The sequence below is a fragment of the Chionomys nivalis genome, chromosome 1 (genome assembly GCF_950005125.1).
Source record: "Chionomys nivalis chromosome 1, mChiNiv1.1, whole genome shotgun sequence".
In the NCBI taxonomy this organism is placed as follows: Eukaryota; Metazoa; Chordata; class Mammalia; order Rodentia; family Cricetidae; genus Chionomys; species Chionomys nivalis.
This window is the reverse complement of record NC_080086.1, coordinates 172271207-172294341: the sequence shown is the minus strand read 5'-3', so window position 1 is coordinate 172294341 and position 23135 is coordinate 172271207. Positions and strand designations below refer to the sequence as shown.

The following is a 23135-nucleotide window of genomic DNA, read 5'->3' as shown; positions in this document are numbered from 1 at the left end:
CTGCTTTTCAGAGTTGTTCTGTGTATGTTGGTATATGATATGTATATATGTACACATTCGTGTGTGTAAGAGTGATCACATGTATGCCACAGCAAACATGTGGAAGTCAGAGCAACTTAAACTGCTAGTCCTTGCCTTTCCCCTTGTTGTTTCACTGCTCCACACGCTAGACCAGCTGGCCTACAAGCTTCCCATCTGGCTCACTACAGGGAGGCACTGAGGTTACAGCTGCTATTCACCAGATGAACCATGGGGACTCAAACTCAGGTCCTCATGCTCGCATTGCAAATGTATTGCCCACTGAGTCATCTGAGTCATCTTCCTAGCCTCATCTGGAAAAGAGCTCTCTGTCCTGTTTTTAAACCACCAAGCTGTTTAAGTTAGCAGGTTTGTAGTAACTTGCTAAGCAGCAGTAGGAAACAGGCTTGGCATTTTTGTTGTTTCTGAAAAGGATCAATAAGTAAACATTTTAGAATTTTGTAGCCTATATGTTTCCTCAACACTATTTGAATCTTTCATAGTATAAAAGCAGTCATACACAATACATTAAAAAATGGGTGTGGCGAGTTGGGGATTCATCTCAGTGGTAAGCTAGGCAAGCGCAAGGCCCTGGATTCAGTCCTCAGCTCCAGAAAAAATGGGTGTGGCGATATTCAAATAAAATTTTATTTTAAAAGAGTAAGCAGTGATTTTAGCCATGGCCCAGAGTTCCCTAAATTATGTTCTATAAATGTCTTAGCTTCCCTGTGTGTTGGAAAAGGCTTGCTCCAGAAGGCTTCTATGGCAATGTGCTGCACAACTACGAAGCACAGCAAGGGTAGCAGTTTAGCAGGTGACACCAGTGTCAACAGATTTTCTCAGTTTGCAACCAGTTATTTAATAAGCAATTTATGGTTGGGGTATGAAGTGCTATATCAAAAGGCTCATGTGTTAAAGACTCAGTTGCCAGCTAATGGCTTTTGTGATCCTGATGGATTTGTAGTATGATGGCATCATTGAGAGGTGCTTGGAAGGGCATATTCTGTCCCAAACTCTTTTCTCTTCTGCTTTCTGCCTCATGTTTGTCCCAAATGGCCAACCACTATGTGCCCAACACAATGATCTGGTGTGAGAGGTCCTTCTGTCTATGTGTTGCTTTTATTGGTTAATGAATAAAGAAACTACCTTGGCCTGTTGAAAAGGCAGAACATACGTAGGCAGGGAAAACTGGACTGAATGCTGGGAGAAGGAAGGAGGAGAGGGAGACGCTATGGAGCCGCCACCAGAGTCAGACACTGCCACATGGCGCTACACAGATTAATAGAAATGGGGTAAATTAATATGTAAGAGTTAGCCAATAAGAAGCTAGAGCTAATGGACCAAGCAGGGATTTAATTAATACAGTTTCTGTGTGGTTATTTTGGTTCTAAGCTAGCCAAGCCGCCCGGAACCAACAAGTACCCCCTTCTCCTTCCAACAATGATCTGCTTCACCGGGGATGAGACCAGAAACAAGAGAGCCAAGTGACAAAGGCCTGAAGCCTCTGAAATGGTCTTTCCTCCATTCTTTTCATCAGGTATGGTGTCACAGAGATTAGAAACTGACTAATAAAGCAGCCTTCTAAGGAGCCTTTTGAAATACACTCCAGGGTCACTACTCTTAGCCCCTGGCTAAACATTAACTTTAAGCAACTCTTCCACATTTCTGTGGCATGTAGATATGAGTTGTGCATTTGTAATCCCACTAGATTGGAAACAAAATACATAACAAAAGCCAGAAATAAGGCAGTATAAATTAAATGAGCTGAATCCTGCACAAAACTGCTCACTATACCATAGCTGAAATCAAAGAAGCCTAAAACCAAGTGGCTCACAAGAGGCATTTATGGAGCCCAGGGTACTTTGGCTATACTACTGCCATGACAGGCTCAATAGAGACCAGCCAGAAAGTAGACCTGAGTTTACTGTAAGGTAACACCTTGTTCCAGGAAAGACCACAAAATGAGTCCACCCAGGCACCACCCAGGAAGAGGACAATCAACATCCAAGGGGAAAATACCTAACATTCCAACCATTATAGATAAAATCACCAGATGAGCCGGGCGGTGGTGGTGGCGCACACCTTTAATCCCAGCACTTGGGAGGCAGAGGCAGGTGTATCTCTGTGAGTTCGAGACTAGCCTGGTCTACAAGAGCTAGTTCCAGGACAGGCTCCAAAACCACAGAGAAATCCTGTCTCGAAAAACAAACAAACACACACACAAAAAAGATCACCAGATGCCTTAACCCAGCACACACCCACTCCTTTTCACTAAGACACCCCTAGACAAATGTCAGTCAATCAGGGATCCTGAACCTTAGAAATCCCCTCACCCCAACGTCTGCTATGATAAAAACCCTACCCCAACTGAGCTTGAGGCTCTCTGTTCTCACCACTGCTTCAGACAGACTGGGAGCCCAAGCTTGAGCCTGAATAAAGGCTCTTTGTTTATACATACAAGTTTGGACTCTGGTGGTTTTCGGGGGACCCTGCGATCTGGACATAACAGTTTCTAATACAGGATGTACACATCCTTCAATCTGCTTATCTCTATTAAGTCTAATCTACTATTAAAATTTCAAGATGGTAACCACTTACTATTTCAACAAAAGCCTACTACAGGAAAGTGAGCAGAACACACAGTATGTAATCCTTGCTCTACAGCTCATTCCAAGGCTAACTATGTCCCATTTTAAGAGATGTTGCCCCCCTCAGAGTCAGTAAAGGACATACCCAGACACCAGATTCTTAGCACAAAGGAGGTGGGGAGGGGGACTGCAAAGGCAGACAGCAAGCAAAGGCAGCAAGTGCAAGCAACAAAGGAGGTGCTTTTCACAGGAGTGGGGTTTTAAGGAGAAAAAGGGGGGGAATCTGTGCTGGTAAATCCTCATTGGATTTCGATTGCTGGACTTGGTGTTTTGCCTCAGGAATGAGTCAGTGGCCATGGGGGCTAGCTTTAGGAATTTAGTGACAAGGGGGAGAAGGGAAAAAGGCAAAACCTGTTGGCACCATATTTGTCATGCTGCTAGGACCCTCGGTTTATCATCTCTTTCCTATGCCATTTAATCTATTTCCCCCTGATCTTTAGTATGGACTTATTCCAATCTTGTCTCTCCAAGACTTGCGTCAAACCTACATTCCACAGGATGTGAGCCCTTTGTTAGATGTACCCTGGTTGGACTATTAATTGTTCCCTACTTCCAATTCACCACTGTCATAGACATAAAAGCACCAAAATGTAGTCAAATGAGTAACATGGATTTGGAATACAATGCTATTTGCTGCCACTATACAAAATCAATTACTTCTGTGAGTAGAGTGGCTTACTTTACTTTCACTAATATGTTGGCTTCAAAGTGGCCCAGCAGTCATTACTCCTGATATACTATATAGTTCACTTCCTTCCCAAGCTTTCACTGATGTGGGAGTGTGGGGTAACCATGGCTGTCAACTTCTCATTCAGGGATATATAAAAGAGAAATGTGGAGCATTTCTGTGCTGAGGACAACCATCACCCAACAGGAACAAGAAGCTAATTAGTTAAATGTTTCTGCCTTTTTATCCCTCAACAAACAGGGATCTCTAAACTACACTGAGAGTGAGAAGAGAATACTGTCTAGTCTATTTCTGCTGACATAAAAAAATACCTTAGACTGAGTTAATTTATCATAAATAGAAACTCATTTGCTTACAGTTCTGGAGGATGGGAAGTCCAAGATCAAGTACCAATAAACTTAATGTGTGAAGAGGCCTGGTCTTTATAGATGGCACTACCCAGAGGGACTTCAAAGGGTCAAAAGGCCTGAAGTCAAAGAGGCAGTGTAATGATTTCAAGTCACATAAGGCTGATATTTTAGGGTTCTGGAGCCGTGCACATGCAGATGGGCCCTCAGGCGCGGAGGTGCCTGAATGTTAAAGGGCCCCATGTGATCCACCTGTGTGATACACATGCGTGCATGCGTGGCTACGTCCACGATGACTCAGCTAAGTCCCTGTGCGCATGCGCATGTCGTCTGCTATGACATAGTTACGCCAACCCCCTATGCGCATGCGCTAGGCGGCTTTTAAAAAACCTGATGCACCAGCTTCTGCTTCCTCTCTCTCTCTTTCTCTTTCTGCACACCGATTCTCCAAGTCTGTCCGCACCCCGTCTAATAAACTTCTAAGTGGGTTTGTTCCGTATTTCCTTCTCGCTTGCACCAGGTAATTTCAGGCAGTGCTGTGAAGCTTCTTTTAAAACAGCATTAATCTTCTGGGTGACCTAATTAATATCCCCTAAAGCCCTCTTTTCTTCATATTACTGCATTGGAACTAAAACAGCACCACACACATGCCATCATATACTGCTTCCTAGAGCGGTGGTTCTCAAGCTTCCTAATGCTGAAACCCTTTAGCACAGTTCCTCATGTGGTGACCCCCAACCATAAAATTATTTTCTTGTTACTTCATAACTTTAATGTAGCTACTATTATGACCCACAATATAAATATCTGATACGCGACCCCTAAGGGTCAAGAACTGCTGTCCTTGAGGCATATTCCTCAGTCTCACTGGGAACCACCTCTGACTTAATACTGAAGGCAGTAGGCATCCCAGCACTCCACTGAGTTGCCTGCTTCTAGGCAAAATCCATCATGCTAACCATTATATCCCATACTCACGTCTACTGTCATATTGTTTTGCCATAAAATAGGTGACAATGTCTTGTAGCATACCATAACAATACATCAAGTACAGTATTCATGAGAACAGACCTCTATCATGCCCTTGGCTTATTTTATATTCCAGAGTTTTTTGTTACTTTCAATGTCCTATTCCTTTATGTAGATCCACATTTTCATTATCACTTTATTTTGACTGAAAAAAGTTTGAATTTATATATTAATATACTAAAAACGAATACTTGAGTTTCTATATGTCTGAAATTGCCTTTAGATTATTTTAAAGAAATGTGTCTTTGTGTATAGTGTGTGTATATGTGCATGTTTGGGAGGGTGTTCATTAAGTGGGGCTGTATGCATGCCACAGTGCATGTGTGGAAATCAGGACAAAGTCAAGGTGTTTCTGGCAATGCTTACCATGTTACACAATGTGACTTCACTGAGGCCTTGGTTCTGAGCTCAAAATACATGCTCTTACACAACACAGACCATCATACCAATAGTGTCAACAAAGCTGCTTTAAAAACACTGGCTCAGATGGAAAGGATTGTGGGTTATGAACTGCAGTACTTTTCTTGTACAAATAAATTTTTTGCTTTTATAAAACATAATTTCTGGAAAAGCAAAAATTTTTGATACTTTTCTACCATAATTCTGTAGCATGTCAGCATCAAATTACTGCATCTCTGGATTGTATTAAATTAAAATGTTTTATTTTTAAAACTGCTCTTTGAGATGATTAATTGAATTTTATAAAAAATCGTTAAATGAATTTCAGACTGAAACTAGAGGGTCCAAAATGGCTCCAAACACATTTTCTTCTGCCATTCTGTACTACACATCTTGTGCAAAGCAACGTTCTTAGAACTGAAAATTATAAAACAAAATCAACTCTAAAATCACTGAAGATGTTCTACATCCTATATATTAAATATTTAGCTAAAATTTAATTCCTTAATAAAAATATCATTAGTATAAAAATTTGTTCATTTTTAATAAATGGTAAAATAATATGCGTAACAAAACTGCTTTACAATATATTTCTTTATATTATCAGAATATGAAAATACTCCTGATGCAGTTTTAATTTTCACTGTCCTGATGACTGGAGATACCTAGCTGTTTATCACATACTTATTGACCATTTGTACTTCTTTTGAGAAATGTCTTATCATTTGCCCTTCTCTGGTCAAATTTGATTTTTTTTCTGTTATGTTTTCTGATCTTTATATATTCTAAACATTAATTCACTGTCAGATGTTATTTGCAGAGCTTTCCTACCACCCTGCAAACTGCCTCTTAATTCTATTGCCTTCTTGCTGTGAAGAGGCTTACTGAATTTAACATAATCCTGCTTCTCTTGCTTCTTTTCTGGACTACCAGAGTGCTATTTGGGAAATCACTGCCCATATAAATGTTTTTTTCTAGTAGTTTCAAAGTTTAGGGTGTCCTACTAAAACTTTTTAATATAATTTTAGTTTATTTTTATATAAAATAAGTTTAATTTTCCCAGTACTAGTTATCAAAGAAGCTGTCTTTTTCCCAAAGCAAGACTGATGAGGGATGTCCTTCTGTATAATTCTGCTTTTATTGGTTAATGAATAAAGCTGTTTTGGCCAATGGTTTAGCAGAGTAAAATCAGGCAGAAAATAGAGAGAGAGTAGGTGGAGCCAGGGAGATGCCATGTAGCTGCCACTGGAATCTTACCAGTAGGCCACATCCTCGTAGTGATGCACAGATTAATAGAAATGGGTTAATTTAAGATATAAGAGATAGCTAGGAATATGCCTAACCTATTGGCCAAACAGTGTTTAATTAATAATAGTTTTGTGTGATTATTCAGGTCTGGGCGATGGGGAAATAACAAGAAGTCTCTATTTACACAAGCCTTCAGCATTTTTTCCAAGAGTCATTTAGATACAGATGTGTGAATTTATTTTTGGGTCTTGTGTGTATCTATATTTATGCTGGTATCATACTGTTTTTTACTACTGTGACTCTGGAATATATTTTGAAATCAGGCACTACAGATAACTCCATCATGGTTTTTTTTGCTCAGTATGCTTTGGCTATTGTCTTCTTAGTCCACTATTCTACTGTTATGACACCATGACCAAGGTTTAGTCCATTATCATCATGACAAGAAACATGGCAGTATACAGGTAGGCACTGGAGCAGTAGCTAAGAAAGAGGCTCTAGGCTTGGCATGGGCTTTTTGAAACCTCAAATACCAAGCCCAGTGACACATTTCCTCCAACAAGGCCACACCTCCCAATCCTTTTAATTCTTTCAAACAGTGCTACTCTCTGGGGACTAAGCACTCAAATATATGAGCCTATGGGGCCCATGCTTATTCAAATCACCATAGCTATTAACGATTTTTTTTGTATCCATGTGAATTTAAGATTGTTTTCTAGTTCTGTGAAGCATGCTATTGGCCATTCAGCTGAGAATTAATATTGAATCTGGAGATCACTTTTTGTACCCTGCACAATTTAAACATATCACAATACTTTGAATTCTATTAGAAGATTTAGGGATGTTGATGTTTTAGTTAGAAAGGAATTAACTCAGTTCCAGATCCCACCTGTCCTATGCATGTTGATTTCAAAGTTAGTTCATATTTCAAAACCTTTGTCATGTCGTTTCATATCTGTGCTGCCCTGAAAAAGCACTCAGATCTTTCCAGATCTTCCAGAACTTTACAATCTCCTGAATATCATTTTTGTCAATATCTCTGGCTATCAAAGACTTCTTTTATCCATTCTCTTAACCAGAAACGTGAAGTTACTCAGTTTTAGTTCCTGTGCTAATACCCAATTTTACATAACTGGACTCACTTTCAGGACAAGGAATACTAAACAAAAGTTGTTAATAATAATAATAATATTAAGTAGATTTTTCTCCCTACTTATCATGTACCCCTTTACAGGAGCAGGTTTGTTCTCAAGGTTTACGTGTCTATAATACCAGTTACATACCATAGCACACCATAGCACAAGTGCTCTATTACTGGGGCTGGTCTCAGGAAAAAACTAGAGGGGAAACAAAGCAACAAGAATTCTTTCCTGTGCTCAGGTTCTCCACTGGCCCCTCTTCTTCAAATCTGTTGAGCACAAAGAGGAAGACTTCTCCCTGGAGCCCCATTTGGTACAGAGTCCTAAATTCAGCTGCCCAGAATACAAGGAAGGGAACTTATGAAGCTTGCTATTGTTTTATCATTCATTTATTAAATAATGCTTCCCCCCCCCCATTTATTTGCTATAATTTCCTTTTTGGAGGCCTCAGTAGTTTATATTTTTCCTGAAGTTTTTTGTTGTACTGCTGGGAAAGATAGACTGCAGTGTCTTTAATTCATCTTGGCTGGAATTAAAAGTCCCTGACCTTCATTTCTAGTCATTGTTGTTCAGCAGGTTTGGGAGAAGATGTGGCCTCACTTTAATACCTGTCTTCAAGAGCTGTTACAATTTCATTTAAAAAGAGAATAAATGTTAATTCAAACAATCAGGCTTACAAACAAGGTAGTATTGCAAATACAAAGGGAAGCAGACACAGACAGGTTTCTCAACACCCATTAATTAAATCACACCTTTCATACCTGTGACTATGTGAAAGGACTTTCCTAAGAAAGAAAGATAAATAATCCTCAGGCTTCCAATGCCCTTGCTTAAAGCAGAAAAGCAGACTATGCTATGTTCACCTTCTTCAACATGCCTACACTGAATTTCTACAAATGGAAGACACTATTCCAGCTTTAACAGTACAAGCAATGTAGGATATGGCTCTTGCTCTCAAGATCTAAAACAACACACTAAACACCAGAACATGCCTACAAAACAGTGCTTCAGGAACAACGGAAACTGGTAAACTGTCAAGAATAGGTGAAATCAATACACAAAAGACTAAGTGTCTGAGCTATGTAGAAAGGAAACAGGACAATTCTCAGCATGAAAAGAAACACGTAAAAAGTTACAAGATATCAAACAGCATTGGAAGTTTGGCCAATAGAACTACACTGACATGAATTCCCAGGATTCAAGTGTTCCTCTGACCCAGGCAGGGGATGAGTAAGCACTTCTGAACACAAACTGGAGGAGAGATGGGAGATCATTTAGGACTATAAAGTTCCTCACAGCCAAAGACAGCAGAACTTCAATATCAGCTGGAAATTCATTTTTTGATTTTGCAACAAAAAAGTTACTGAAGACCTTTGAAAGAAGAATTTCACCACAGCAAAGACTGAGCAATGTCCCTGACAGTCACTCCTCAAACTAATCAACCAGTGACAACAGTCATTCAATCAGAAAAACTGGCTCAGGTTTGTACGCTTCTTATCAAGTGAGTGCAAAGACTTCACTTTTCTAAAACTATTTTCACCCCCAACTAAAATCCATATATTAACTCCACAATTCAAAATTTAACATGATTACAAACTCTACAACACATTTATTTCTTCCCAAATCACAAATTATGAACTACTGATCTTATTCACCAAGACTAGAGGTGTTAACTTACCCCAAACTGAAACCCATCCTGTATCACTTTTCTTCCTCATTGCTGTAACCACATGCTTTACAGAAACCAACAGCACTTATTTCAGCTCATGGTTTCAGTGGGTTCTGCCCACTGTGGTGAACAGGATAAAGCAGAGCAGTTGAAGTCATGATGAGCCAGGAAGCAAAGAATGGGAAATGACAGCATTCTGTGGACCTCCCCCATTCTACAGGCCTCCAGGCTATAAGGGGGAACCACACAGTCCAGGTGGTTATTCCTTCCTCAGAAACAATTTATAGACATATCCAAAGTTGTGCCTCCCCAATCTTCCAGGTGATTCTAAAGCTACTCAGATCAGCAATGAAGATTTAGCACCACCCCTGCCACAGATATACTACTCCCAAGGTTCAAGTGAAGGACCATTCTTCAGAACTCAATTCCAGAATCCTAAAAATTCTTTACTTGTGGACTTACACACAGAACAGTATCAACAGACGTTAATCTATGTGATCAACTTTAGGCCATTAACAAAATCTCTTTAAGTTACTCTTCAATTGAGTTGTGCTATAAACCAAAACAATTAAGTGTTCAGGCAAGTGTGATATGCATGTAACCACCAAAAATAAATTATTAAACACCTGCATGTCCATAGAAAGTTCCCCATGCTCATTTCTAGGCAATTTCCTCCAAGCCACCAGACTTCTAACTTCTATTAACACAATGAGTTTGAGTTGTCCTTAAGATTTATAAAAGTAGAACCACCCAGGATGTATTCTTTGTATCTTTTTGATATTGTTCCAATAGGAAGTTTTAGAGGTTTATTTATGCTATTGTTTGAATCAGCAATTTGTTCTTTTCGGTAGCTGTGCAGCAGGCCACTGCATGAGTATATCACATTGTATTTATCCATTTTTCTATAGTTGGTACTTTGGGTTATCTCTAGTCTAGACCTATTACAAATAAAGATGCTACAGAATTCTTATGCAGTTTTGTATGTACACATATATTTTCATTTTCTGTAGGTAAATATCTAGACATATTACTGGTCACAGGGTTAGTACACATTTAACTCTATAGGAAACTGTTTTTTGTTTTTTTTTTTTTTCGTTTTTCGAGACAGGGTTTCTCTGTGGCTTTGGAGCCTGTCCTGGAACTAGCTCTGTAGACCAGGCTGGTCTCGAACTCACAGAGATCCGCCTGCCTCTGCCTCCCGAGTGCTGGGATTAAAGGCGTGCGCCACCATCGCCCGGCTAGGAAACTGTTTTCTAAATAGTTATAGTTCTGTTATAGTGCATGAAAGTTTCAGCTGTTCTATCTACTGTGTACTAGAGCAAAAGTTTGTTGTTTTGTTCTTGTTTTTATATTGCTAGGTTTCTTTAATTATCCTATGGTATAATAGCTTATTAAGATTTTAGTTTGCATTTCCCTGATAAATCACAGTTCCATGTACTTATTATTAATTCATATATATTCTATTATGAAGTATCCGACTTCAGGTTTTCCTGCCCTCTTAACACAACTGTCTATGTGTACAGAATGATCACCTGCACTGTTTTCTATTCTTGCTGTAACAAATTACCACAATTAGAGGCTTAACAGCACACATTTATAATTTTACAGTTCTATAGAACTGAAGTCCAACATAGTACTCACTAGGCCAAAAACTATTGTGCCATGAAAGCTGCATCCATTTCATCTGCAAAATACATTCACCCCATCCCAAGATCTCCCCAAACTGTAGTATCAAGGATATACAGTATCAACATACTATAGTATCAAGTCAGTCTAAAATCTCATCTAAATTTCACTGATTCAAAAATCTCAATCTTATTATCAAAATCATCAAATTAGATTTGGGTGAGATTTTTGTCATTCCCGGTGCAACAATCCTCCCCATCTCTGAACCTGTGACAAAAATAAAATGTAAGAATGCCACAGTGTAACAATTACAGATGTGCCCATTTAAAAACAGAGAAAATGGAAAGATAAGTCACTGGCCCTGTAAAGGTTAGTGCAAATTATCAACTTGACAAAATCTGGACTCACCTGGAAGGGGGACCTTTGGGCATATCTATGGGGGATTATTTTGGACCTCCCCCTGTGGATGGCACCATTTCCCAGGCAAGGGATCCTGGACTGAATAGGAGTGGAAAAAGCAAGCTGAATACTAAGTGTTCATTTGTTCATTGTTCTTTTCTTCTCTAACTGTGGACATGAAGTCACTAGCTCCCTCAGACTCCTACTGCTGTGACTTTCCTGCCCTGATGAACTGTAACCTGGAACTTTGAACTTTAAAAATATGTGACCAGTTCTTTCAAGTTTTTGCCGCTTTGACTTCCTAGTAAAAATGGAACAGTAAACCAAATAAACCTTTTATCCCTTAAGTTGTTTTTGTCAGCGTATTTTATCACAGCAACAGATAAAGACACTAAGACAGGCCCTAAACAACTTTAAAATCTAGCTGGGCAAAGTGCTTAAGCAGCAACCTACGTAGTTCCCAGTGGCATTCTTTAGGCCTGCACTTCTGCTCACAGTCAGCCACCTCCACTTGGTTACAGGTGCAGCTAAGACGTACTCACAACTGAGTAGGACTATTAGCTTATTTCCTATGTGCTCAAGTCTGAGGTTGAAAACTTCTTTCACTTTGTCCTCTCTGTGTCCCTTTAGGTTCAAGACAGTAGCATTTCTGTTGGTATAGTATGCTCAAGTACCTTGTGGATCTACCATAAGTACAGAGACTCACTGCATTTAGACAGAGGTTCAACCACAGATCTTGCTTTAACAATCTCATCTCTATTTCCAGGTTCTGCTTTGCTGGTAAGGACTCATGTTGACCTCTTTAGCGTTCAAAATGAACACTCTGACCTTTTGATCTCATTTTTTAGCACTGATTCCTTTCATTATTTCTCTATAGCACACTTTCATGACAATGATTCTCTCAGTCTTTTGTTTGTTTTTTGAGACAGGGCTTCTCTGTGAAACAGTCCTGGCTATCTTGGAATTCAGTATGTAGACCAGGTTGGCCTCAAACTCACAGAGATCCTCCTGCCTCTACCTCCTGAGTACTGGGATTAAAGTCATATGCCACCATGGCCAGGTGACTGTCTTAGTCTTAGCATCCTATACCCTTTAGACAGAGAATTTCCAAACTTAGCAAGTCCTAACTTTTTGGTGATTTGTGTTGTTTTGTTATTGTTTCTCTGATTTTGATGTGGTTGTTGCTTTTGAGACAGAATCTCATGCTGTAGACAGAAGTTTCTGTCCTGCCTGGTCCTGTAGCCATTCAGTTCCAACAAAACAGAGACTTCTATTAATTATAAACTGATTGGTCTATTAGCTCAGGCTTATTATTAACTAGATCTTACAACTTAAATTAACTCATAATTCTTATCTATGTTTGACCATGTTTTTGGTACCCTACTCAGTGAGGCATTCTCATCTTGCTTCCTCTGCATCTGGCTAGAGACTGCAGACTAAGCCTTTCCCCTTCCAGAATTCTTCTAGTCTGGTCATCCTGCCTATACTTCCTGCCTGACTACTGACCAATCAGCGTTTTATTAAACCAATACAAGCGACAAATCTTTACAGGGGAAAAGCATTATCCCACAGCATCATGTAGCTTAGACTGGCCTCAAATTTGCTAGGTTGCCAAAAATGCCTTGAATTCCTGATCCTCCTGCCTCTACCTCCCAAGTCTCAACTGAAGAAAACTTGGTTCAGTTTACCTACTTTCAAATTTTTCTAAACACATAAAAAGAAATCAGAATGCATCTTCAACACTTTGCTTGGAAATCTCATCAGTTAAAATCTAAGTTTATTTCTTGTAAGTCATGCTTCTCACATAATCACGGAATATATTTTTGCTAAGCTTCCTGCCACTATAATAAAAAGATTTCCCTTCCTACATCTTCATTTTCCTCTGGATCCACACTATCGGCATCGCTAATGCCTGTTTCCACTAATGATCTATTCACAGTGATTTGGATATTCTTTAAGGTGATTTTTTCCCTGCTCCTTTAACTTCTAAGTCTTGCACAGTGACTAAAACCTACATTTCCACTAACATTCTAGGGCAGCAGTTCTCAATCTTCCTAACGCTGCAACCCTTTAATACAGTTCTTTATGTTGTGGTGACCCCCCAACCATAAAATTACTTTGTTACTTCTTAACTGTAATTTTGCTACTGTTATGAACTGTGATATAAATATCTGTGTTTTAGGTAGCCCCGTAAAAGGTTTGTTCAATCCTCAAAGGAGGCAATCCACTGGTTGAAAACCACTGGTCTAGAGTTTTCCTAACATCTCCTTAAAGTTCCAAACCTACTTTCAGATTTTCTGTTATAGTAGCACTCCATATTCAAGTATAAAATCTGTACTATTTTTCTATTCTACTGTTGCTGTAACAATGTACCACAAAGTTAGAGAGAAGGTTAGAGTAGCATTCACCTTATGTTATAGTTAGTTTACAGTTAATGAGTTGGTATCCAAAACAAGTCTCACCGGAAAATCAAGATTTTTGGAGGCCTATATTATGAAAGCCATAGGGGTTTGCTGAGTTTGACCTTTAAAAGTCCAGGTGCTGGAAGCTTATTGTTCAGATTGGCAGTATAAATGTGGTGGAACCTGTAACAGATGGGACCTAGTAGAAGGTACTTAAGTCATTGGGGACGCTGCCCTCAGAAGTGGTCATTAAAATCACTGAGGACATGGCTAGTCCGGCAAGATCAGGTTGTTATTTAATATATATTTATAAATACTGGCTTCCTGCATTCCTCTGACTTCTAGTCTCATCACCTGACCTTTTTTATATACATTCCTGCCATTATGATGTTTAGTAATATTATAATCCATGGAGCCCCCAGCAGAGGTCAAAGAGATAGAGCTACTCAATTGTTGTGATCTGAACAAGAAATGTTCTCCATAGGCTCATGTATTGAAACATTTGGTCCCCGGCTGGTGCTGTTTAAGAAAGCTGTAGAGCCTTGAGGAGGTGAAGCCTCACCAAAGGAAGTGGGTCACTGGAGGTCGTAGCCTCTGAGATCTCACAGCCTGGTACATCTTCTATTTGCTCGCAGTCTCTTGGATGTGGATGACCAGCCAGCCCCTACTCCTGCACCACGCCTTCCCTGCCTGCAGCCATGTCCTCCCACCACGACAGACTGGAACTCTAAGCCCAAACAACCCTTTCTTCCTAAGCTGCTCTTGTCCAAGTATTAACCACAACAACAGAAAAAAACAAAGACACCAATCTTGAACTTTTAGCCACAAATCAACAAAATAAATCTCCCTACTTGTTAAAGAACCCAGCTCCAGGCATTGTTTCAGCAACAAGAAAGTAAAGCTGGATGCCTCCATTTCCTCATCTGTCTCAACGTCAGAGGTCATCCAAGCTCACGACTCAGCCCCTTCCTCTGTTGTCAAATCTCTAGCAGCATCTCTCCAGCACTTGCGTCATCAAATCTCTTTACTGACACTCTTCTTCTGCCTCCCACTTGCATTTGAACTCAGAGATCCGCCTGCCTCTACCTCCAGAGTGCTGGGATTAAAAGTGTGTGCCACCACCACCTGGCACCCCTTTGTATTTTTATAAAAATATGTTTTTATTATTTGTGTGTGTGTATGAGAGAGAGACAGACGAAAGAGATAGAGGGAGGGAGGGAGGGAGGGAGGGAGAGAGAGAGAGAGAGAGAGAGAGAGAGAGAGAGAGAGAGAGAGAGAGAGAGAGAAATTGAATGGCATAAGGAGCCCAGAAGAGGGCCTCCTCCTAGATCCCCTAGAGTGAGAGTTACAGGTGGTTGTAAGCTGCCCAATATTGGTGCTGAGTATCAAACGTGGGCCATCTGGAGAAGCAGCAAACACTCTTTACTGCTGAGCCACCTCTCTAGCCCTCTACTTCCATTTTTAAGAACACTTACCTTTTAAAGGATCACATGACTAAACCAGAATACTCCTATCAACTTTAACCGTCCTTTACCATAGAATATAACATATTCTCAGGTCCTGGGAATTTGGACATGGGCATCTTTAGAAGACCATTATCTGACCTACCATGCACACTAATCACATATATTATTAAAAAATAAACCAGAATTATATCTAGGCTCAGAGGAAAGCATTAACCACTGAAAGGAAACAAACAATATAGTTATTTTATCTTTAACTTTTCAAGTATTTCGTGGATTAAAAAAATATAACTGAAGGGTTTCTGTTTGTTTGTCACAGACACTATTAGTTGATCAATTCAACACTAATTTTCAACCCCTTCTTCCTTGCCTGCCCCTAAGTACTTGGACGATAAAGCTAAATACTTACTTTCCCGGCCTCCTAAGAAGAGTCATGTAATATAGATGTGCCAAATGAAATCTAAAAACTGCTCAGGAAATGTTACTGCATTCTGCTAAAAAAGGCAGATGGTGCTGGCATCCCTTGGCCCCTTCCCAGTGGTTCTCCTGCTTGAACATGGGATACTGCCAGTAATTCAAGCATCTACTTTGCCATGATGGAGTACATCCAAAAGAATCCAAGTGATACTAGTGCTGCCACTATCAAATGGTCGCAGCAACACCAGCTAGTCTGCCTCCAGACTCACAGTTACATGAGAGAAAATACATTTTCTTAAGTTACTTTTTACATCTACTTTTCGGATATTTCCAATTAAAAGCTTTAATTGAAATTGTATTCAATATATTGACTTGTATTCAAAATGTGTTTCATTGTATGAAAACTATATTCAGTTAAATGAGTTATAATTAATCACTAAAAATGCAACTATATTTAAGTAACATTGTATATTTTACTATAAATTATACAGATTCATTCTAAGATATTTAGAAATTACCAAACATTTAAATAAAATATTAACCACAATTCCAAGCAGCTAAAGATAAATTACTATTACTACATTACTGTATTCACCACCATCTACCATGTTGCACACATATATACACCATTACTACATCTGTGTTCATCACCATATTACACACGTATATAAACTACTATTACTAAATCTGTGTTCACCACGTTACACACGTATGAACACTATTACTACATTTCTGTGTTCACCACCATGTTACACACAAATATATACTACTATCACTACATCTGTGTTCACCACCATGTTACACACAAATATATACTACTACCACTACATCTGTGTTCACCACCATGTTACACACGTATATACACTACTATCACTACATTTCTGTGTTCACCACCATGTTACACACGTATATACACCATTACTACATCTCTCTGTTCACTACCATGTTACTCACACACATATACAATATTTCAGACTATACAGAGTACCCACCTCCATTCAGGATTATGTTTATTAAAGAATTTTTCATATTCTTAATGATTTTTTAAAAATAATTCCAAAAGCTTGCAATACTTCCTAATGTAAGCATTACACATGGCTAATGAACTAATCTTACCAATGACAGACACAACAGATGAGTGATCCAGAACGTGGCACTATGAGGATGAAGCTTTCCAGCTTACTCTGGGTGCCGGAGCACCAGTCTTCTTAGAAGAATGTAATAATACGCCTTTGCTCTTTTGCTGATCTGATAAGTGAGTATTTTATACCTCGTTCTTAAATGTTTAATTTACTTATTTTGGTTACTGGTGACAGTGACTAAAGATATTTAGATCCTTATAGTGGTTATTTTGTAAACTATCCCTCAGTATTTTTTAAGGATAATTTATATGTAAGATGATAACCTTTTGATATTATTTGTTGTAAGCATTAATACCTTATTTAAGTAAGCAGTCACTTTTCAGTTTTGCCTATATTTATTTTTATGAGCTTAAAAGATATTTTTTATGCCTGGTGTGGTGGTGTATGCCTTCATTCCCAGCACTTGAGAGAGGAAGAGGCAGGTGAATCTCTCTGCCAGCCTGGTCTACAAAGAAAGTGCCAAGATAGCCAGGACTATTGTTCAGAGAAACCCTGTCTTCTTGAAAAACCAAAAAAAAAAAAAAAAAAGACAGAAATTTTATGTGTACGAGTGTCTGTTTGCAGGTATGTATGTATATCCATGTGTACCCGACATCCACAGGGACCATAAGAAGGTGCTGGATCCCTAGTAACTCGAGTTACAGATGGTTATGAGTCACAATATGAGTGTTAGGAACTGAATTCAAGCTCTTAATCACTCAAGCCATCTCTCCATCCCAATTTTTACAGACTTTTAAAAACTAACCCACAGTTTATTATCAGTACCCTTTGTAACCCTCTTAACAGATAGGCATGATTTTTATATGGCAATTGTGGTTTAGAAAAGAAGGGTTTAAGATATAACGCTCTTGCAAATTCTTATTGGCAGTTAAAAGAAACATCAAATCAAGAGAATAACAAATATTGTATGTGAAAATTGCAATTTAAAAAAGAATAATTTAAGATAGGCTATTCCTACAAGAACACAGCAGATATTCCATCAGTGCAGAAGGACTCAATCCCAGACTCTGGACTAGTCACATACCTGCTTGTGACGATGATCACATCCTCAGAGATGGTGGCCATTTCTTTAATGGTCAGGTAGCACATTCTCCTCAACGTTTGCTGAAAGTGTATTTATAGATTATAGCAGGTTACTTGTAAGAAAACATTTTAGTTATTTTAAGTAAGACTTCAAGTATATTAAGAGATATTCATGGGCCACCAAGATAGCTCAGAGGGTAAAGGTGCTTCCTACCAAGTTTAATAGCTTGATTTAATCCCTAAAACCCAAATACTGAAAACAGAGAACCAGCTCCCACAAGTTATCTACTGACACACACATGAATAAACATTAAAAACAAATAAGGGAGCTAGCCTTCAAAATATCTAAAAATATCATTAAAACTATACAGATATTTTTAAAAACACTCAAAATACTACTATTTCTTAAGCAAAAACACTTGATACATTGATATCTGAGAAAACATAAAAGCAAAGCCTTAAAAAAATCAATTACTTGGCTAAGCAAGAACCAGGAGATGGGGGAACAGCAGGCTTGGTTGAGCCTCAAGTGATGCAACAAGACTCTGTTGACTCCACATGAGGGTGGATGGGGTGGGGTACTGAGAGAAAGGGAGGGGGAAGGAACTAGGACTGGTGTGTAAAATAAAAGATTGCTTTAAAAAAATCCATTCCTTGCTGGGAGGCAGAGCAGGTGAAAACTACAAGTTCAAGGCCAGTCTGGTCTACAAAGCAGGAGAGCCAAGGCTATTATTATGCAGAGAAACCCTGCCTTGCAAAACCCCACACACACACACACACACACACACACATCAATTACTCTTCTACAGAGATATAACTGTTTTAAAGTGATAAAGACTTGTCTCAGAAAATGTATTATTAAGATTTCTAAGAAATGTGTATGCGAGGGCTGGAGAGATGGCTCAGTGGTTAAGAGCACTGGCTGTTCTTCTAGAGGTCCTGAATTAAATTCCCAGCACCCACGTGGTGGCTCACAACCATCTATAATGAGATCTGGTGACCTCTTATGGTATATACGCATACATGCAGGCATTCATGCAGGCAGGGTTTCTCTGTAGCTTTGGAGCCTGTCCTGGAACTTGCTCTGTAGACCAGGCTGCCCTCCAACAACAGAGATCCGCCTGCCTCTGCCTTCCAAGTGCTAGGATTAAAGGCATGTGCCACCACTCTCCAGCATAAATAAATAAATAAATAAATAAATAAATAAATAAATAAATAAATCAGAAAGAAAGAAAGAAAGAAAGAAAGAAAGAAAGAAAGAAAGAAAGAGTGTATGCAGACATAATGCTAATTCTGTTTTCCCCTCCATTCAGTGAATACCAATGTTTCTCCTAAAATGACTCATTGCTGGATAATGAACTTCCATTTTAAGTTATCAAAGTTTCCAGATGGATACCAGGATCCAAAGTGAGACAGTAACAATAACAGTTCCAGCCCAGCCCAGCCCAGCCCAGCCCAGCTCTCCTCAGCTGCATCTCTGATTTACTTTTAGACCCCAGGCTCCTTTAGTCTGCCCAGCCTCCTAAGTACCTTCAGTACTTATAAATACAGAAACTCACCATCAGACCCAGTTCCAGAGCCTAAGCTATAGTAAAAATTTAGTTGACACCACTGAACCCAATAAGAAAGAAGAAAAGGAAGATTCTCAGCGTGATTTAACACAAGGAAGGAAGGGAAGGAGGGAGAAGAGGGAAGAAAAAGGGAAGGAAAGGGGAGAAGATGGGAGGGGAGGGGAGGGAAGGAAAGGGAGTGGGCAGGCAAGCATACAACAAATCAAAGTCACACAAACACAAAGCTAACAACAAAAAATGGTAAATAGAAATCAAAATTTCAGAACTAAAATAGATTCCATTCTACATAAAAGACCTAGTATAAAACACAGATGAAAACTGGATTAACCAAAGTAGAAGAAAAAAACAAGTGCTCAAGTTAGCAGACATAAGGCAAATGGAGATTCAGACACACTTCATGGCCCTCAAAATGCCAAAACTTCTAAAAACTAGCACTGCAAAGTGTTGGCATAAGTGTGCTTTTAGCCAGCAAAACACATTATGTAGATAAATACACAGAAATGTTAAGCACAATATGAATCAAAGTTTATTTTTAAAAACAATATTTCCTAGTATAAGAACAATTTCTATGTAATATATATGCTAGAACATGCATCTAGATTATATGTACTCTATTATAACTCAATAACAAAAGCACAACATTTAAATGGATAAAGAATTTGGTGATTTTTTTAAAAATTAGTTCTCTGAAAATTTCACATATTGTATTTTAATCCTATTCACTCTCCAACTCCTCCCAGCTCAACTCCCCCACCCCTTCCCTACTTGTCCAATTTTGTGTCTTTTTCTAAGTTTTTTAAACTCAGCAAGTCCAGCTTATGTTTAGGGAAACATCTGAAGAGACATTTATCCAAAAAGACATAAATGGCCAATAATCACACGAAAAGACTGACCCCAAAATTTTACTATGTAGCCATGGACAAAATACAGAGAAATTCCCAGGTCAGGAGTTCTGGCAGCAAAAACAAACACTCATGAAATATAAACCTGAAATCTCACTGAATGAGAAATAGTATATAAAGAATGAGTTCTAAAAAATATATTCTGCAGGTGCAGAATATAATTCAGATAGTATATTCCAGATAGTAATTCAGACATATAGCAAGGAATAAAAAGTAGGAAGGAAAAAAGTATTCAAGATAAATTTATTTGAAGGAACAAAACCTAAAAAGATATGTTTCTAAATTATATATAAATACATTTAGAAATATATATAAACATGTCTATTAACATATTCATAGAGATGATAAGAGTGTCTAAGACTCTCAAATTTCCCACAAGCAGAGAAAAGATTAAAATGAGTATTAGATTTTTATAAGTTCATGAAGCAATTTAGGGTAACTGTCAAAAACTCTGAAAATATTATCCAGTATGTTGGTGTTCTTCACTTTGCTGCCTTTTTTCCTTCTTCAGTTCTATTTCAGACTGTTTCTATCATTGTCTTCAAGTACACTGATTTCCCTCCTCACTTTTTTTTTTTTTTTTTTTTGGTTTTTCGAGACAGAGTTTCTCTGTAGCTTTGGAGCCTGTCCTGGAACTCCCTTTGTAGACCAGGCTGGCCTCGAACTCACAGAGATCCACCTGCCTCTGCCTCCCGAGTGCTGGGATTAAAGGCGTGCGCCACCACCGCCCGGCTCCCTCCTCACTTTTATCCTTCTTAAAAATTTAAACTTTTTTGGCTTTCCCAACTCTACCTGCCCTTCCTGGTGTCTATAATCTGCCTCTTGGCAGCTAACTGGTGCAATCCCAGGATGCATCTTGCTTGCTTCTCTTCTTCATATCACAGTCATTGCAAGCTAGACATACTACCTGAAAACTGAAACTGGGTATGTTTTGTTTGGGTCTCTCGTATTTATGGTAGCAAGGTAAATCCAGCCATTTACACAGCTGGAAACAAAACAGAAATGTGGTTCTGAACATCAAAACATAGAGTAATTTATACAAAGTAACTATTTCTTTTCCTACCGCTTTCTTCTTGCTTCTTTCACCACTGACTTCTAACCCTACTGCAGCATAGTTAAAACTACAACTAAGGAACATAGTCTGTATGCTTTTGTTCCTTTAAAATTACTTGTCTGCTTTTATTCCAAGTCTGTAGCAAAGTTCTGTAAACATATGTCCTTTATTTATGTATAAAGTTAGATAAATCTGTGTGTTTTTCTCTTTTCTTGCTCTTATTATCTTGCTTCAGTCTTTCAATGGGTCTCACACTGTGACACAGGATAGACTTGAACCTACTAAGCAGTTAAAAATGGCCCTAAACTTCTGGTCCTCCTGTCTCTACCTGCCAAGTGAGTATACATGTACACCATCATGCCTAGTTTAGGAGGGGCTGGAGATCAAACCCAGGGCTTCATGCATTCAGGTCAAGTAGTCTACCAACTAACCAATATCCTCAGCTCACTATATTTTCCCCCAACTATTTTAGAAAAGAAAAATTAATAAGAAAAACAATGAATCAAAAAGCTTGTTTCATGAAGATATTTATAAGATATAAACTTCTAGATAAAACTCTAAGGAATACAAGATGTAATTGTAATTTACCCATATCAGAATGATAGATATCATTACAGATTCTACATTATATAAAAAAGGATTATGAACAATTCTATTTTCCACCCCCCCACACACACACAGTCAAATTTCTCTGGCTCTTCATCAGAAAAATTCCCTATCATTTCAAACTTCTTCCATAAATGTTCCTATCCTCCTATCTTTTATTCCCTAAGGATGGCCCTGTAACTTCCTAAACAGTGGCTGTTTTCTTTCTCATGCTCTCCACAAAGAAACTACTCTTCACTGCCTTATCAGCTCTTGAGAACGCCTTCTTCCAGTGCACCTTCTCCCCTAAAGTATGGTGACTCATTTTCACTGTCACAGCCTCTCTCAGTGACAGTTACCACTCTTGGCTCCAAAAACCAAGATGTTCATTCTATCATCATTTATAACCCCTTAATCCTATAACTATTTGCTGACCCCATCTAGCCCAACACCAGGTACCTGACTGCAAAATCAGAGGCACATATAGCCTGACTTTTCTAACAGCAATGTTTGGGCCCTATTCCAACAACTTGAAATGCCTACTTTTCTAGTCTAATTCCTGAAGGAAATGCCTAATCCCGTAACACTCACAGTGGCTCTGCTTCTTTGATTAAACCCTGAATTGTTGGTATACATACACATACACACACACACATACACGTTTTCTTAAAAGAAAATGATGAGCATAACAGGTTTAAAGCATAACAGGTTTAAATGGGCAGCTGAAAGTCTGAAGGAAGGAGAGAGCCTCTCTCTTGTGTGTGTTATACTATATATAGGATATATATATCCTACTGCTATATAACAGGAAGTCATTTGCCATGACCATGTGGCCACAAAACTGGTAAAGCGTATCCTACAGTAAGTTTAATTACAAAACAAACTGAAGTCATACACCTAGAGAACTTGATTGGCAAGGAAGAGGATCTGAAAGTGAGGTGGAGACAAACGGACAGATTCTGACAAAGGTACCTAAAACCTCAAATTCTGCCAAGCATCTTTTGTCAATATAAGTAATCTTTAATCTGAGGGGACTGTCCTCCCTCTGTCCGAGCATATATAAAGGCCTCCCCTAACATAACTGTCTTACAGGGGTCTGTTGGTTTTCCTGAAGAACTACTCCTAAAATCTTCATCATCAAGACATATGGGCAGACACAAATGCACAGGGGTCCTGGGAATTAGACATAAAATGTAGCCTATGCTGATATATATTATGTATAAAAAGAATTTGGCAAATATATGCTAACAGAAAGCTAAGATATATGTACCCCAGAATCCTACTCTCTGCGTTTTTCCGTATTAAACCTGGGCATAAAAGAACTGTGCCACATTCAGAAAACAGAACGAAAGCAGCAGCAATTAAA

At 38.8% G+C, this 23135-nt stretch overlaps 1 protein-coding gene across 2 annotated transcripts in view; it reads right to left on the bottom strand.

The window, feature by feature from the left end:
• Positions 1-23135, bottom strand: part of Copg2 (COPI coat complex subunit gamma 2) — a 123089-nt gene that overhangs the window by 93505 nt on the left and 6449 nt on the right. For both annotated transcript variants that reach the window (XM_057787896.1, XM_057787903.1), the window contains one exon: positions 17659-17738. In XM_057787896.1, the coding sequence (XP_057643879.1) occupies positions 17659-17738 (80 nt within the window). The remainder of the gene's footprint in view (positions 1-17658; positions 17739-23135) is intronic.